The sequence below is a fragment of the Physcomitrium patens genome, chromosome 23 (assembly GCF_059467195.1).
Source record: "Physcomitrium patens ecotype Gransden chromosome 23, ASM5946719v1, whole genome shotgun sequence".
Taxonomy (NCBI): domain Eukaryota; kingdom Viridiplantae; phylum Streptophyta; class Bryopsida; order Funariales; family Funariaceae; genus Physcomitrium; species Physcomitrium patens.
This window is the reverse complement of record NC_143432.1, coordinates 11,573,066-11,590,517: the sequence shown is the minus strand read 5'-3', so window position 1 is coordinate 11,590,517 and position 17,452 is coordinate 11,573,066. Positions and strand designations below refer to the sequence as shown.

At 34.5% G+C, this 17,452-nt stretch overlaps 1 protein-coding gene across 4 annotated transcripts; it reads right to left on the bottom strand.

Moving 5' to 3' along the window:
• Positions 1-6,623: 6,623 nt before the first annotated feature.
• LOC112275998 (putative acyl-activating enzyme 16, chloroplastic) lies at positions 6,624-14,753 on the bottom strand. Of its 4 annotated transcripts, XM_024506903.3 has the most exons (20): positions 14,608-14,734; positions 14,323-14,430; positions 14,059-14,097; positions 13,591-13,817; positions 13,125-13,316; positions 12,780-12,894; positions 12,360-12,447; positions 11,819-12,033; positions 11,088-11,206; positions 10,633-10,782; positions 10,351-10,418; positions 10,024-10,129; positions 9,418-9,576; positions 9,069-9,122; positions 8,728-8,808; positions 8,467-8,604; positions 7,880-8,039; positions 7,427-7,652; positions 7,218-7,275; positions 6,624-7,035 (listed from the first exon to the last, which is right to left on the bottom strand). In XM_024506903.3, the coding sequence occupies exons 4-20, from the start codon at positions 13,801-13,803 to the stop codon at positions 6,928-6,930; spliced, it is 2,250 nt and encodes a 749-aa protein (XP_024362671.1). In that variant the 5' UTR covers positions 13,804-13,817; positions 14,059-14,097; positions 14,323-14,430; positions 14,608-14,734; the 3' UTR covers positions 6,624-6,927. The 4 variants fall into 4 exon arrangements, with proteins under 4 accessions (XP_024362671.1, XP_024362672.1, XP_024362669.1 ...); XM_024506904.3 differs by lacking the exon at positions 14,059-14,097; XM_024506901.2 differs by having other exon boundaries at positions 14,323-14,724.
• Positions 14,754-17,452: the final 2,699 nt, after the last annotated feature.

The window sequence follows — 17,452 nt, the reverse complement described above, 5'->3', positions numbered from 1 at the left end:
AGTTGTATTTTAAAGGAAGCACCTCAATCAAGAGGTATGCAACTAGGTAGATCAGTTGAAAAGACATCATGATATTCTTATATGAGTTGTTTTGCCCATTCTATTCCTTTGATTGTCTTTTCTACCATTGACATGAATTTTGAAACCACCATATATACCGATTGCTAATGCTATAGTTACTTCTTTATAAAGGTCGTCTCTAGAATAAGTCTTTGGTTGTAGGCTATCTTTCCTCTTCACTTGATGTAAAGGTCCAAAGAATCACTTTGCATCCTCCATCTTTAAAAGAGATTGTCCTTGCTACCCAATCAACTTTCTTATTTTCCATCTCTAGCCATAGTATACCATGGATAACATCATACCTTAGCTTTGTCAACTTGAATCTCTCTCTTAAGATGTAGGTGTCTATCAATCTCAAGATTTCTTCTCTATACGTCTCACTCAATATGTTGTCTTGATCATCTGCAAGGTACATACTTCCTTCCTTGATTTCTTTAGTTTTAATTCTAAATTAGTTGGCAATTTCAATTGAGATGTAATTTTTTGTAGAGCCACAATCTACAAGCACTCGACATGGTTGTCCCCTTAATAGTCTTTTTAGATGCACCAGTTGACTCTTTTTATAGTTGTCTAAGGCTATGCCATTTGTCTCTTAGAGACAATAGCTACCCCAATATTAGCCTCCGGTGTCAAGGTAGAGAGAGTTAAGCCTCAAAAAAACATTGGATTCCAAGCTCCCACTAATTGCTCAATCAAGTCTTGAAATAAAAAAAGACCAAGTTTAAATATATGTATAATACTTTTAAGAGTAATTACACCAAATATATAAGTCTTAGGTTCCCAAAAATATCCAAAATATGATAAAAAAAAACTCTAAATCCTTATATATCCTTATGAGGTATTATTCTCAAACTTCAAAAACTCATATCTTTCAATCTAATTGTTCAAATATACTCAAAATTTACATAAAGTATTAATATAATTCTAACAACTATTATAACAAATTTCAACTACAAATTTATTGCGGATCTTAAGATTTCATCGAAATCCTAACAATAGCTTCAAACCCTAGTTTTTATACACCTATGTATAATTTTCTTCATATCTCACAAATCAAGCATTTAAATGCCACAAAATTTATATGTATAGATTTTTAACTCAATAATCTACCTTGTCCAAAAAGTTTGAGCTAAAAATTTATCTAGAAACTTAAGATATGGCTCCAACCATTATTATGAATAAAATCACTTATTTATTGCTTTTGATTTGAATGCGCTAACTTCAACTCTCTATAACTTCTTCATATAAACTCCAAATTCATCAAATGGTATATAAAAAGTGTAGTTAAAAATGTGCTCTCTCTAATTTTAGTCATTGATCCTTTGTTTTTCTTTATAAACGTATGTTATGTCCCAAAGAGTGATAGTAGATATGAAATTAATACCTTAACTTTGAGTGCCAATAACTCCTTCATAAAAACTTTAGATCACTCAAAATTTATATCCAATTTGTATCCAAAAATCTAAACTTATTGACTTTAGCTTCAATTGCTTGAATGCTCTCTGAAGAAAAATCCTAATCCCTAATAAGGCCTCAGGAACCCTCCTTGAAGTCCATTGGATACAGCCTTCAACTAATAGGAATGAAGATTCCTATTCCTTGCCTTCATCTAACCATGCCTTGTTTTCATCTCTTCCAATATGCCTCCTACTAGTTTAGATTTTCATCTTTAAGCTCTAATCTCCTCTTAAGACTTCATATTAAACATTTAGGTCTTATATTTTTTTAAATACTATAATAAAAATAAATAAAACTCAAAATAAAGTTTCTTATAGTCAATTTATTTAAATTAATCTATTAGCAATTCTAACATATACCAAGAGTTATGAACATATTATATATTCTAACTAATTTTTACATACTATAAGTAATTACAGCACGGCATTGGCGACTTTATTGGAGAGCCCTGTTTTTTTTGCTCTAACTCATTATTGGCTTAGTGAATTTTGAGACTGTGAATCCACCTTGATTGCTGATACTTGTACTTTGATATTTGGACAACCTCTAATTTGATGGCCTCGCTCTCGATAAGGGTGTCAAATATTCATCTTAGTAATTATGGTGAATCGCTATAAATTTCCATAGCATAATTTCTAAGGTTTGATTTGCATGTTTTATTTATCCATATGTTTAAAGATAGAAGGCTATGGACATAAAAAGTTGTATACCAAGTAATTTAAACAAGGCCTACCAAAAACTCCCCATAAAGCATGGATCTTGATTTGAAATAATGACATAAGATAATCCATGGTGATTAAAGACATTATCAAAGAAGATCCATGCAAGTACTAACACATCAATATCAAATTACATTGTAGCCAACTGAAGTTTTTTTGACAATCCATCCACAAAGTCAACAATTATGGTGTGATTATAAGACGTTTGTCACAAATACGTAATGAAGTCTATTGTCATTTGCTCCCAACATGCCATAGATAGTGGAATTGGCTGTAATAATCCAAAAGATGTTGCATTGCATGCTCAGTTATATTGACATGATTTGTAAGAGCTCACAAAAGCCATTGGCATATGTCTTCTTGTGTTGAAGTTTTAGAATATGTTTCGAACTTATTTAATTTTAGCCTAGAAAATGTCAACTTTCCTATCCTAAAAGCTTCTATTTGTCATTGCAAAGTAGTTATCTAGTCTAGAAGATGTTGCACCTAAGCTACCATCCAGGATGGCTCCACTATATCTTCCATATTACTATTTTCTTACCAAACTTTGCCATTATAATACCTTCTATCTTTCCAATTGATTTCTTAAAAGTAACTTGTGATAGTCCCAAAATAATAACTGGTATGACCACAAGAATTAACCTCTAATTACATGGTGGCTATTAACATACTACCAAAGAACAGATTAAATCTCACTCTGATATCAATGAAACGAGATTAAATTCTCTTAAAGATCTAAAATCATTCCAATATATAGCAATATATATTCCATCATAAAATAGAATAAAACAAACCAAAATAAAATTGAATAAAATTAAATAGAATAAAATATAAAAGATAAAATAAAGCAGAAGGAAATAGAATAAAATAAAAAAATACAAACCAAACTTTACTAAAAGAAAAGAACCAAAGCAATACTTGGCCAAATCCTTCAAATGGCGTCAGTTAGTCCTATTTATAATTTTTTCAATTATTCTAGAACTTTCTAGAATATCTTTAATGGTATACTCCACCAAAATAACTATCCTTCTAGAAGATTCTAGAGATAGGCCCTATCTAGATAACCACCTTTAATTCTTCTAAGATATTCCATGGTCGGCCCCATATTGACCACCAACCTGGCTTTAATTCTAAAAACTTCTCAAAAATAGCTCCAATTATCTATTTCTATATGTCAATAGTACAATTATCTTATCCATGCCTCGTTACAATTAGTATAGATATTATATTGGATAGAAAGACACAATTTGCATCAAGATTTTAGAAAATATTTTTTAAGATATTGAAGGTGGATATAAAATTATCTTTAATCTTTTATCTTTAAATTGATGAATAAATAGAATAGATAAATCAAGTTTTTGAGTAATATTTGAAATATACCATCAATTAATATCAAGATAATTGGACAATTTTTTTACCATTAGCAGAGTTTATATATAATAATTTGGTACATTCTTCTATTTAAAAAATAACTTTTTTTGTCAATTATGGTTTCCATCCACAATTAGATACCTTTTTCTTTTCAAAGGTTAATAATTTTATGGTGGAAGTTGTGACAAATTATTTGTTAGAGTTACATACAATAATAAAGGTATAGTTAAAAGAAACTCAAAAACTACAAAAACTCAATGCAAATGCCTATCGCAAGGAACAACCATATTTCAACATAGATGACAAGCTTTGGTTACTTCATTGCAATATCAAGACTATTTGTCCTTGTGACCAATTGGATTATTGTAACCTTAGACCATTTTCTATTTTTAAATAAATTAATCTAGTTACTTATCAATTATATCTACCAAAGTCAATGAAGATTTATCTCATATTTTACATATCTCTTCTAAAGCCATATAAGATAGTAAATATCTTAAAAAGAAGACAAATGCCACCGCTTCCAATAAAAGTGGATAATTATCAACAGTTTGAGATAGAAGAAAGTTTAGATTCAAGGCAATACCAAAATAGATTGGAATATCTTCATAATTGCCATGGATATAAAATAATGAATGCATATAGAAGCAAGCCAAAAATCTTATAAATGTACTATTAAAGATTAATTTTTTTTATCAATGGCATCCATTAAAATCAAGATGAAAAATTAAGCAATTTCTTACTATAAAAAATAAGATGTTCAATAAAAATTACATTATATCTTCTATTCTTTTTTGTGAGTTCTTTGTATTTTAACAATACCAACAAGATAGAAAATCTACAATTGATAGACTCAACTCAAGAGCCATTATTTATTGACTTACCAGATGAGACATTATAATTGTTATAGCTTTCAAGACAATGTAATTGAAATGGTGACCCTTAATAATGACATATTCTTCCTCAAATAGATAGCAAGATACAATGTGTTTGATATTACAACCTTGGAAGTGGCTCTTGATATTTGGTGATTTTATTGAGATAAGAATGACTTTTGATGGTATAATCAATATTTTATTTAAAAGAAGTTATGAAGACTTCAAGAATAAACAAATAATAGGATAGTCTTCTTGCTTGAAATGGGACATTATGAATAGTTGAGATGACCTATCAACTACATTTGAAGGAAATAAAAATGAAAGTATGTGGCGAATACAATTTGTTACATCTTAGACTTCAACATGTGATTACTACTACTCGTGGAACTTATTTCTAAAAGGGAGAATAATGACATAGACATATTTATTCTAATAGTTATTTAGGTAATATGAATCGATAGAAGTAAATAAAAGTAGATTAATTTCATAATATCTTGTAGAAAAGTATCTTAGAAGCTTCATAGACTTGTTTTCATCTTTATACATGTCTATAGGTGATTGATAGGTTAGAAACTTGACTAACAAGTTAGCCACATGTTGCACATGTTAGTAGTTTGTAGAATAAGGTAATTATGTAGTACACATATAGGAAACTTATCTTGTAAGTTAAACATATATCTTGTAAATAGGATTTGAGCCATATTGAATTTTTATCTTATTCCATGAATCATCAAGTAATAAGTGAATGCAGTAGAGAAATATTTTCCACCTTTATTTGTTTTAAGGTAGCTAATCTTATTTTTTTGTTTTGATTTCTATTCTAAATTAAAATTCTTTTAATTTTTTTATTGCATAAAATAAATTCAGTTTTTTTTAGATTAATTATCCATAAAAGCAATATAGTATCTAAAACCACTTAGTGACTAACATCTCATCAAACCAACCAAGTCAGAGAAGATTGCTTGAAGTACTTCAATTGCCTAATATTTTGATGCCTTAAAAAAACTTCTTTGGTAGTGTTTCTTTAATAGATAGTTGTGACATGTATAATTTGTAGAAGAGAATAATAGAATTCTTATAATTTCTTGTGTTTTTGACAGATATAATCTTGTATTGTATAGGTGGCCAAATTGCTTGTGCCATGTATATAAGTCTTCTCTGATAAAATCTATGTGTACTAAGTCCATCAAATTGTTGTGATCATCAATATTATATAAGCTGCTATTTACTTCTATGTCTTCTAAGGCCAATGTTTTTATGTCTTGGATATTGTTTAGAATAAAAAATTATTTATGTATGAATACCATGGCACATTTGTTATCTGTCAGCAAACCAATTGAAATTAGACTTCTTTATAATCCAAGTACATAAAAAAATGTTGTAAAGCTTTATTGATCATGAATTGGTTTGTAGACTAAAATATCTAATGTAAATCTAAATGCTACCAATTTTGGCATTTTATAGGTTGGATTTGGTGTATCTTGTATTAAAAAAAAACTATTAAATCAGATTATCTAAATATATTTGTTTTAACATTTGTCTCATTAATTAAGCAAAAAAAGTTACTTATAAATTAAATAAATTTAAACCTTTATTAAAAATAAATATACTTAACATAAACTATAATATTTTTTTGTATACTTTTTATTTTATTTCTTACTAAAAGCATTAATTATTTTTTAATATTTTTTTAAGTTATTTGAAAGGAAAAAAAATTATTGCACTATTTTTTTAAACAATAATATACTTTCATTTGTTAAATTACATTTTTTTTTATGATAATAAATTATTTGAATAATTGATACTTAAAAATAGTACTAAAATTTCCAATCTAAAAAAACCGCATTTGTATATAATACATACAAATAATTTGAACATTAAATAAATATATGATCAACATTAAAATCTATTGTTTCTAGAAAAATAAAATCAATGCAACAAGTAAAAAATAAATAACAAACGAACCCACACACATATCAAGCTTTTACTATGTGTAAAAGATTGTATATAATCTTATTACATACTTTTGAGGTTTACCCATTGATTCTCATAATACGGTTTTTAGAATGCAAAACACTCCAACTATGATTTCCTGAAATTCTTCGTAGAATCGTTCACAATTGAAGAGGACGATAAATTCAGGAACTGCGTCGGAAGGTACAGCTAAGCTGATCACATTGAGCAGGTTTGTATCGAAGCATTAGAATGTATGTGACAAGATTAAGCCTTTGGGCTTCGTGCAACCATTTACAATGCACTATCATCCAGTTGTGGTTAAAGCCACAAGAAGGCTAAGACATACTGCACACCTACGCCTGATATTACTCGTAGACAATGAACATGACAACTAATAATGTACAGAGCATGATTTCGTGAGTTACACCACAGATGTCATCAAATAGAGCAGATTCCAGCTACTAAAGAGGATAAAAATGAGAAGGTTATATATCTTTGTTAGCATTGAAGAGTCCGTCTATTTCATCCTTGTAGCGCTCGTAGACCACTTCTCGCCGCACTTTCATTGTTGGCGTCATCAACCCATTTTCGATCTGCGTGGTAAACATATTTACACTTTGTGCGTGAATACACAAAACAGTGTAAACACTAGTTCCTAAAGCACACTAATAACAAAAGCTTAAATTTCAATTAATTAAATTTCTTACACTATTTAATCCCTTAAAAAATATCACATCGATTCAGGCACAAAAAACAACTTGGGATTGAATCATACCGTAAAACTTTCTTCAATGAGAGCAAATGGACCTACAGGCCAGGAGGAATTTGCCAAACTGTACAACACAAGAAACGTGTAAATACAAAGCAGAGCGAGGAGCACCTCTTATGCACTCAGAGCATATAGAAGATAAGAAACTCTTACCTGCCAAAAAAACTCTGTAAATTGAAAACTGCCATCAAGATAACGGCCATGCAAAAACTTACAGCCGATTGATTTCTCGGCGAATCACATTCGTCCTGTCACTCTTGATAGGCTTTGAAGAATCACCCTTAGCGAGCTTATATTCTTTTACCGCAGCTTCTAGCTCCTCCTTGTTGCCCACTATGAGCGCCCCTAACCTCCGCTTGTCTTGCCCCACAAGCATAACATTCTGTATAAGCTTGCTCTGCATGATTGCCTCTTCAATTTCTTGCGGTTCAACGTTCTCACCTTTACACATCAACCCATCCGCATTCGAAGTTACGCAACATTTACTCAGGTGCCCATCTAATCATTAACTCGCAAAACAAACCAAATTGTACGCAGCAGAAAGCATCCTAGGCATCTACTTCCAAGTATACAAGTACACAAGAGTTCGCAAGTACATACATCATGTTAGACAATAAATCATTCAACAGAAGTCTGCTTGAAAGAGGCTTAAGTGAGAAAATGCACACCCGTTGATAGAACAATAGTGTCTTTAGCACGGCCGTCTAAGACCAGAAGACCCCCACACATCCGTGCTGGCCCTACTGGTGAAGATGGAACTTTCCACCCCAGATCGCCTGTCTCAAACCACCCATCGGAGTCTATGGCTTTACTGGTTGCTGCGGGATTCTGTACCATGTATAAGACATATTGGTGATAAGTCAAAAAACCATGTCAGGGAAGGTGAAACGACCTGCAAATGTTTACAGTCTTCTCTATAGAGTGGAGAAACCCTCAAAAAGCACCAGTTTAAAAGAATATAATCAAATTGAATTATCTAATCAAGAGCACATAATTTAGGTATACAAACTCAAACTTAAGTGGACTTCCAACAAACAAAAATATCTCAGCGGTCCAACATATAAATATGTCAATTTCAACCAGAGACAACACCTCAACATCCATTCGCAAAGAGAAAGCAAAGACATGAGATATTTTTATGATTTTTGCAAACCCTGTCAACTTTCTTGGATCAAGAGTGAAGGCAAGAAGGTCTATTCAACCAACTCTAGATTAAAATCTACATATGAAAGGCAGCTGTCGTGTAGAAACAAACCTTATAGTAACCTTTCATGACTTGAGGACCACGGATTTTGACTGAACCTTTGATGCCAGGAGGAACGATGTTACCAGAGTTAGGATCAACGACTTTGATTTCTGTTTCGGGTATGGGCCCTCCAACTGTACCTAAGACCTGCACCGGAGTTATATGTGTCAGCTTCACTTCACCAGAAAATTTGTCCTTTAAGCTAAATTGTTAGTGACTACGCACATATTTCAATACCCTGGAATAAAAAACGAAAATGGTGAAACTCACATTATTTGATGGTAGCCGACAAGAAACAACTGGAGATGTCTCTGTAAGACCGTAACCGTTCAAAACCCGGATACCAATGGCCTGGAAGTGATCAAGTTACCGACATAATTACTTTTAAAAAAAAATTCAAAAAACTAACTGCTCCAACTCACCTAATTTTCCCTTTTAACATGACTACTGCACTTCACTTGCAGGAACGTGTCAAGCTCTTCGAGACATTAGACAACACAAAGAGTAATCTCAATTATCAACATTGCTAAATAATAGTAATAATAATGATAATAGTTGATATTCAAGACTTGCAAGGTCAGAATGGAGGCCAGTAGGTACAACCAACATACCTCAAAAAATCTATCCACATAAGGGGGAAGGCTACCGCCTCCACTGATTGCTGCCTGCAAAACATAGCCAGTGACTTAAATTAGGGGAATGAATGTAGTTGAGATTGACTGTACCCTCTAATGATCAGGCACTAGGTTGCAAACAAGCCAAACTGCGAAGGACAATGAAAGATCATGCTTGTCATTCTTCCTTTACGTAAGGGTGACGGAAATGATCAGTATAAGTATGAGAAAAAAATTCAATCAAAATAATCAGAGAAATGCTAAAGTTCACACGTCACCAATTAGCCCTTTACATACACATGTCAAAGCAAATGACAGCGCATACTCAGAGTTCTCTCAAACACACCTTCTTAATTCCAATTGAAGCAAGAATTTTAGAGTACACAAGCTTTTGAGCCAGTAGGTGAAATGGCAGCAGCAGTAGTGCACCAATTGTCGCGATTGCCCAGACCTTGGCTGCCGCCACTGGACTGAATGATTCTCTCCCTTTTGTGACATCTCGACCCTATCCTCATCAAAACAATGATCATAATTAGAACAATAAGAAGATTAGCAAGATGGCAGATTTTCTCAAATTGTTAACGACAATATGTAATTTAGTAAGACAATAGATGTAAACCCAAAACACATGCTAATACAAATGTCAAACAGATCGTTATTAACACGTAGATAATAATCTGCAACACATGTTTCTATCACTACACGGCATGTTTTGATAACGAAACTTCGATTGGAACGAAAGAAACCGGTTCAGCATTCAAAATTACGAATCTGTTCTACATTCTGCCCAGAAACATAAACCTGCGATGCCCCATACTATCCACGAAACTTTAGCACCGCACTCTGAGAAGTTAATTAGCACTTGCTCAGAATTTAGGCCTGCATCCAGATTATTAGATGGTGAAATCTATACAATTCACTCATAGTATCGAACAAAAGAAATGTAAATAACCTCTTGTTTCCGCTTGATGTCGACAAACTTGAGACTGAGGCTCAAGAGAGTAAGCGCGATTTGCTTTCGGAACTTGGAGCCTGCAGCTATTTGTTTCTGAACTCCACTGCATCCAAATCATGAACTTAATTACGTCAATGCACACTTAATGCTCAATTGACATGCATCACATGAGAGATACTATAAGGAACTTGCAAATCACAAATTTATCACATACAAGAGTACTTCTATTGTATGCAGAAAGTAGTCTAAGACCAGGTATAGTATAAGGTTCCAACATATCAAGTTGTTACTAATGAAACATAAACAAACGATTTCAATGAGTACCTGTACAGAATGTCAAACACCAGTGGAACAGCAACAAAATAATCTGGTGGGTACCGTGCCAAGTCCTCCTGCAAGACAAAGGAAGATCAAAATAACGTATGTAAACCCTTGAACATAAAACATTGCTGAACGTCACTTCTCACCTACTTTTCTTGTTAAGAATATACGCTGATACTTAAAAAATCACACGTCAAACTCTCTGGTATGGGACAGATGGCAGAAAACAGAAACTACAAAAAAATGAAATAGCAACCCCAAGAGCAGGTTGAGTAAAAGCTGTACCTTCAAGGTCTTTACACTTGTATACACTTGACTAACGCCACGAGATAGAGCGAAGTACTCAGCAGAGCGTTCGTACATGTGCCACGGTGGCAACAAACTTAGGAAGCGGTCGCCCGGTCCTGGTTGCACAACCGACCCCAAGTGTACTATCTGTCCAAGAAGCCAAATACCTTGACAATGAACATTTAAAAGGTCCCTCGCAAATAATGTCGCTGTAGCAAGAGAAGAAATCACAAAAACAGTGGCTGGCTATGTCGGTACTAATATTCATCCTCCATAGAGACCAGCCAAGATTCTTCGTTGATCAATGACCGATAACCAACATGCTTCAGAAAATAAAGCTCACAGGAGTATACATCAAGTTCTAACCCTCTCGAGTATTTCAGCCACTCCCAGGTAATTGTTTTAATTGCCACAATCAGTTTTTCGAGCACAGGTAAGGAAGATGAGAGGACCTGATGGAGAAGATTGGCATGCGTAAGCATAACACCCTTAGGGTTCCCGGTCGTGCCACTTGTGTATACCAATGTCGCCACATCATCAGGGTGAATAACATCGCACTGCACCCTCTCACCTGACACAAATCAAGTTAATTACTTCAGTAGTCAACGACTATCATATTAAGCTTAATGAGAGTTCATGAACATTCCATCTCTTCCATTCTATGAAGGCTCTTCATGGAGTTTAAGAGTGGTAAGAATGCTCCTTCTACAAGTAACGCAATATAGGAGACATTCGAAATTTGTGTAAACCAACACCAATTTAACTGCCAACACATGACATACAAGCTCTTGAAAATGTCGAGGAGAAGCAAAATGCGCCTAACATAATTTCGTAAAATATCATTTTTTTCTTTTCTTTGAATGAAGCAAGAATGTAATTACACGATGCCGAAAACTGATGGCCTCGATGGAATCAGATACGTGCATTCACATCTCAGTGGTTCTAGTACTGATTGATGTTCTTTGGTTGAATTCGCACATACTTATAACCAGTAAACAATACCTTTCAAGAAACTCCATTAACAAAGTTACAACCAGCTGCTCTTCAAGCCAGGACATACGAAGTAAATACAGTTCAAATGAAAATGCTAGCTTAGGACCAGGTAATGAAAGGACTAGCTAAAAGCATGCACCGTTGCGATACGAATAAGAAAGACTGAAAAGAGCGGTCGTGATGTGGACACCTGAGCTAGCGACAGCGGCCAAAGCTTGCCGACTTGTTCTTCCCGAAGCCATAAGCTCATCAAATGAATAGAATGGAACTTCACTTCCATCTTTAAGGTCTTTCAATGTGTCTTTAGAAGTCCAAAGCACAATTACGAACTTAATCACAGTGTTTCCCTTCAAACGATCCGCAATTTTGTTGTAAATCTCAAGGTTGTCAACGACCAATGCGACACTGCGATATCATAGGTTCAAGATCAGGTTCAACTACAGTATCAAATGTCCAGACTCTTGATGTACTAGTAACCATCAGCAACCAGAATCCTGGAAGTATTACTACTATTACACTCGGCATTAATGCGACAATAATAAATTATCGAAATTCAGTCAAAGTATGATTGATGCACAGAACAGATGAGGCGAGCAAAACGATAGGGGCTAAGTTAATTGCTTAGTGTTGTAACGGCTGTGCCGTTCATAACCTTTAATTCACATTATCTACTTGATTTCTTGCGAGAGCAATTAAGAGTAAAAATTACTGTATTTTCGAGTCTTACTTACCTGTCAGAATGAGTGACAATGTGATACAATTCATCGGTTGAAGATCGCGACCCTCTCACCGCAGCAACAGCCCCCGCAGCCATAATTCCTGTAAAATAGAAATTCTATTTCAAAACCCCATAGAGCTGTTTATGCATAAATGTCAACCAGAGTCTAAACCTTCAATCCACAATCTAAGGTTCATGATAGTTAGCACACGGCTCCTAACCAATGAATGGGAAATGTCAACTTCCCTTTACAGTGGTGTCTAAGTATTAGTTCTCGACTAGTGTTGAATGTTACTTGAGCACCTTATACCTCTGAATTCCTAGTCTCTAACTAATTCGGGAAATCACAAGAAAACATGATTTGGTAACATTAGTATACCAAATTAATTCGGTTCCCCTTCAAAGTTCTTATTCAAATGTAAAAAGTGCAAACCTTGGTCTGAAATCAACCAGCGATGAGAATTGTCAGCAAAGAGTGACATGTGCTGGTCCGGACGAATTCCACAAACCCGAAGTCCCTCAGCAAAATCCAATATTGATTGCTCTAGCTGCGGATCACGACAAATTCTCACTCCGGGTCAGCATGGGTGTTCCTTAAAAAAAAGTAATATCGAAATTGAGAGTGAATAATATCTTCAATGCGCGAACAATTGAGTTCTCACAATGCAAGGCATTTTATCACGCCCTTGAAAATTCGCAGTGGTAAAAAATGGAGCAAAAGATTTCCAGCTACTTGTAACATGAAAAATAAAGAGCTCAATTTGGATCGGGAGAATACCTGCTTGTAAGTGATTTGTGAAGGAGGTTGTCGGTGCGGATCAACAAGGGCGACGCGATCACCGTACTTCTCCGCAGCAGTCTTCCAGATGTCAGGAACTGCTCTCCACTCAGAACTTTCGGACGGTAAGCTCTCGCTGGCACCCTCAAACAGAGGTGCACACTTCCTTTCTCCTTGGAAGTACTGCCGTGGCTGACACGCAAACAATCTAGGTGAGAAAAATCATCAGCTGACACGTACTCATTGGATTTTGACCCGTACACAGCCACATTATCATTAGGGGAAGACTCCAGTTTAAAGGGAGATTTTGAAAATGCGCATGCGACAAGCTCAGAAAAAATGAATAAATACAAAATACAAAATACAAGAGCACTCCGACATGCATGACCGAGTATATGTCAAAAATGATGACGGGGGGGAATGCTTCCTACATAGGCAATCATCAGTATAATGTTAAGCATCTTACCTCAACCGTGGCACAAGGAGTAACGGTTTGAGGACGACGCTTGATGGAGTGAGATTTCCTAGAGCTGTACTGCAGGGTAAACTCTTGATGCCATTGAGTCAGAGGGGACTGCACTAAAGGCTTCGAAGGATGTCCAAGACCAAGATGCATAGTGAATGTCTCTGCACACAGCCTGTGCCCCTGAGGCAGAAGTGAGTTGACTTGCATAGTCATGTTGCTGAGTTTACCTGAAATGCAATTATCCAAGACATGTAAACTTCATAAATCAGCGGAGGACAAAAAAAACCACTACAGCAACTAGTCTTCGAAACGATGGAAACTAAATTGAACAAGAATAAAATAAAACTTCCAGTACAATTGCACAATTCACAAGGGCTACAATTCGTCGAGGTTTGCCATATAGCCAAACACAACAAAAATAAATAAAACGCCAAAATGCCTGCAACATCGAAAAATCTTCAAACTGACCTCTCCCACGCGTTTGAAGGCAAGGAGCGTGAGCTCCAGCTGCGAAAAATTCAGAGCTAGTCACATACAACAGCAGCGAGAACGAAACAAATCTAAAGACTCTCTTGTGTTTGTGACGTTCGTCAACGGGAAATATAAGTCCCAGGAAGAATGACGGCAATTCTTCTCAGCAAGGCACGGAAGGAGACTACAACACTGCGAAGCTAACAACCAAGAAAACTATCCGAATTTCGTTAGAGAGAAATCGAAGAAAGGCTGAAATACCTGCACAACTCTGTATCAATTTTCCCACTCGATAATTCACTTCAAAAATCCTCCAGCAAGTCTACCACACTGGCAGCAGGAAACAATTCCCGTTTCCCACTACAATACCTTCACCAATCCACGAGAAAATCGCCCCCGAACTTTAATATCCTAGCTACCAACTTCTAAACACAAGCTCACGTCCAATCCTAGACTGAGAGTGGAGGTGCAAACAGCGAAACAATTCTCCAGCCAATTGCGCACGCAATTAATCACCAGTTTGAGGAACTTCGGTGCCAAACGAACCAGAAAAACGAGTTCTCAACCGGTCGGTGCGGATCGGGAGGCCAATCCTCACAAGCGAAATAGAAAACTGGATAGATTGAGTGAGTGAGTGAGAGTGAGAGAGAGAGAGAGCATCGCAACGACGAAGAGGATGACTTGCAATTCGAGAGAGAGAGCCAGGCGCGACTGAGGGCCCCGACCGCCGCAAGTGGTGAGTTACTATTTACCCAGTGATGATTTACTGCTAACCATAGCAAAGGAGAAGGTAGAAAAGTTGAAGAGCTGGCCGGAGAAAAAGGCTTTTCCCCTTAGAAAGGCAGGTAGATTCGTTAATTATTCCTTTTCACCCCTTCCCACTTTTTTCGTTTTACCCCTGTACCTCCTCTGCTTGACCAGGTGTGAACAGAACCCATGGGAACTTTCCTCCAAACCCGACTTTAAAGTTGGATTGCATTTATGTGAGATTAGATATCTCTATATGCCCAAATTTGAGTTCTCCTCACTAAAAGAACTATGACTCCCTTTACTCAAAGATATGTAAAGTGTCCTTTTGGTTGGGCGGGGATTGTCAAATGTGATCTTTTAGAGGGCACTTTTCCTGATTGGTATTGTGTGTTTCAAAGGTTGGATTATCATTGGAGCCATTTGGGAGATGCTTCTTTTCTTTTCATGAATAGAATAGCATGTGCTTAGTTTGATGATGTATTGTTGTTAAGTCCATTTACTATGCATGGTCTCTCACCTTCATCCTTGGACATCACTTAGTCATTCCAAAACCCTAAAAGTAAAGCCCCAGATCTTCGTCTACTTTTTTCTTTACTTTTTTATTTCTTTTTTATTTATTGTGGGAAGAGTATCCAGATCAACCTTGACCTTATTTTTCTTATATTTAGGGAGATAAAATGAAAATGACAACAAAACAAGTGAGTTTTCTTGCCAGCAAAAGACTTATCCTTGGGAATGGATTCCTTTGTTTTTTTGGTCCAGTTGTGGCACGCCTCTAAAAAAGCATCTATGTGTGGTCCCAAACCTACAATAGATGCCAATAAAAAATATTTAAAATATAAAATGAAAGGATAATTATTCACTATAAATGAGGAATTGGTAGGATAGAGGAAGAGGGGAAAGGAAGGAAGGAAAGAATAAATTCCCCTAAATTGAGGCTAATCATACACCCACATGACAGAGTTAGAGAGTCGTTTTTAACCCCTCTAATCGGGAGCAAATTGCAACTGAAGTTGGTGGCTCTAGGCTATGGTTTGTAGGCTTGGCAGGTGGGAGCACATATGGACCTACTCTTGAGAAGGAATGATGTGGTAGGTTTTTTTAAATAATACATTTCATCTCATTTTATTTATTTAATTGAAAATAGTTGTAGAAATGTAAAATAATAAACTTCCAATTACAAGGATTGTTCATGACTTTGTAGAAGTTCTCTCTATATATACGTGTATAATGAGGGAAATCGGGTTTGGGGAAAAAAATTTAATGAAATAATAAACAACACTTGTCATTCTATTGATTTTATTTTATTTTTTCTAAATAATGAAATGCTTATCAAATTACCACATACCACATTGATTTTATTTTATTTTTTTCTAAATAAATTTTTATCATATAAACACTCAATTTTTTGAGAAAATAATTAGAAAATAAAATGGTAAGTTCTCACATTAACATTGTATCCTTCATGATTGTAATTAAAATTAAGTACAAATTTTACGAAAATGATATCCATGGTAAAAAGAATGAAATTTAAAATGTAATAAAAAAAATTAAAAATTAAACAAAATCTATTACTATAAAAGTTCAAAAATTATTGTAAATGGAATTATAAGTGATAGCCCCAAACAAATGTTAATTTCAAAAATCTTACTTCTATCAATATTAGATGCTTCTAAAACTCATTCCACAATTCATGTTGTTTTTTCTGCATTCACTGATGAAATTAACATTCATTTGAAAAACAGATGTGTTCATTGTATTTATCTCAAGTTCATTTCGTATCTGCTTATGAAATATTCAACTTTCTGCAGCACAAAGGACACTGAAGACATTAGGTAGTTTGTAATCAACATTATACCATGTTGATTGTATATTGAATTTGTTAACAATTTCCTACTGGAAAATTTTATAAACTCAAAAAGTATTGATCTTTACTTGGAAAAAACTTCATGTCCAACACTGTTTGTTTTTTCTGTCACTTTTATACTTTAAGTGAAAAGTAAACAGTACTCTATTCAATGATGCTAATTTTTATCAACTTGAAACTTACAATGTGGAACTTGTAACCTTTAACCCACTTGAAATATTCAAAATACTTTCGAAAAGAAATACCACAGAAAAATTCCTCTGCAGTGTAACACTTTTATTCAAAAGTGCTCGTGCTCAAAGTATTTGCACCATCTGTATGGTTGCTTTTTACCACCCACAACAATTAACACAAAAACACAATTCTTAAAAAAAAGGAAAAAAATAAAATGTGCATCAGATTTTATTAGAAATACTTAAACAATATTACAAGGTTTAAATGGCGATTTTTTTACGTGATATTGGACAGTCATGCAATTTCGCTGCTGCACTCATACATAATCAAAATTAATGTATATATTTAGTATCAAACCTTTGTTAGCATAGTCAACTTGTAAATATTACATATTAGTGATGGTATTTCATATTAGTGTTCTAATACGTGAACAAAATTCTTACTGTCTTGTGTATTTAGAATGACAAAAATTTAAGAGAAAAATGTTTTTTGCATCAATAAAGCCGATCTAGAATAATAAATACACACACTACATTTCTTAATACTGCAATTAAGAGCATAAACCCTCAATCAACCTACAAGAATACATGTAAATGAAAA

Coding starts and splice junctions, on each gene's coding strand:
- LOC112275998 (XM_024506902.3), bottom strand. CDS start 13,803: ATGACTATGCAAGTCAACTCACTTCTGCCTCAGGGGCACAGGCTGTGT. Junction 10,783..11,087: donor ATGCCAATCTTCTCCATCAG/GTCCTCTCATCT, acceptor CTTCTTGGACAG/ATAGTACACTTGGGGTCGGT. Junction 7,276..7,426: donor CGCCGAGAAATCAATCGGCT/GTAAGTTTTTGC, acceptor TGTGTTGTACAG/TTTGGCAAATTCCTCCTGGC.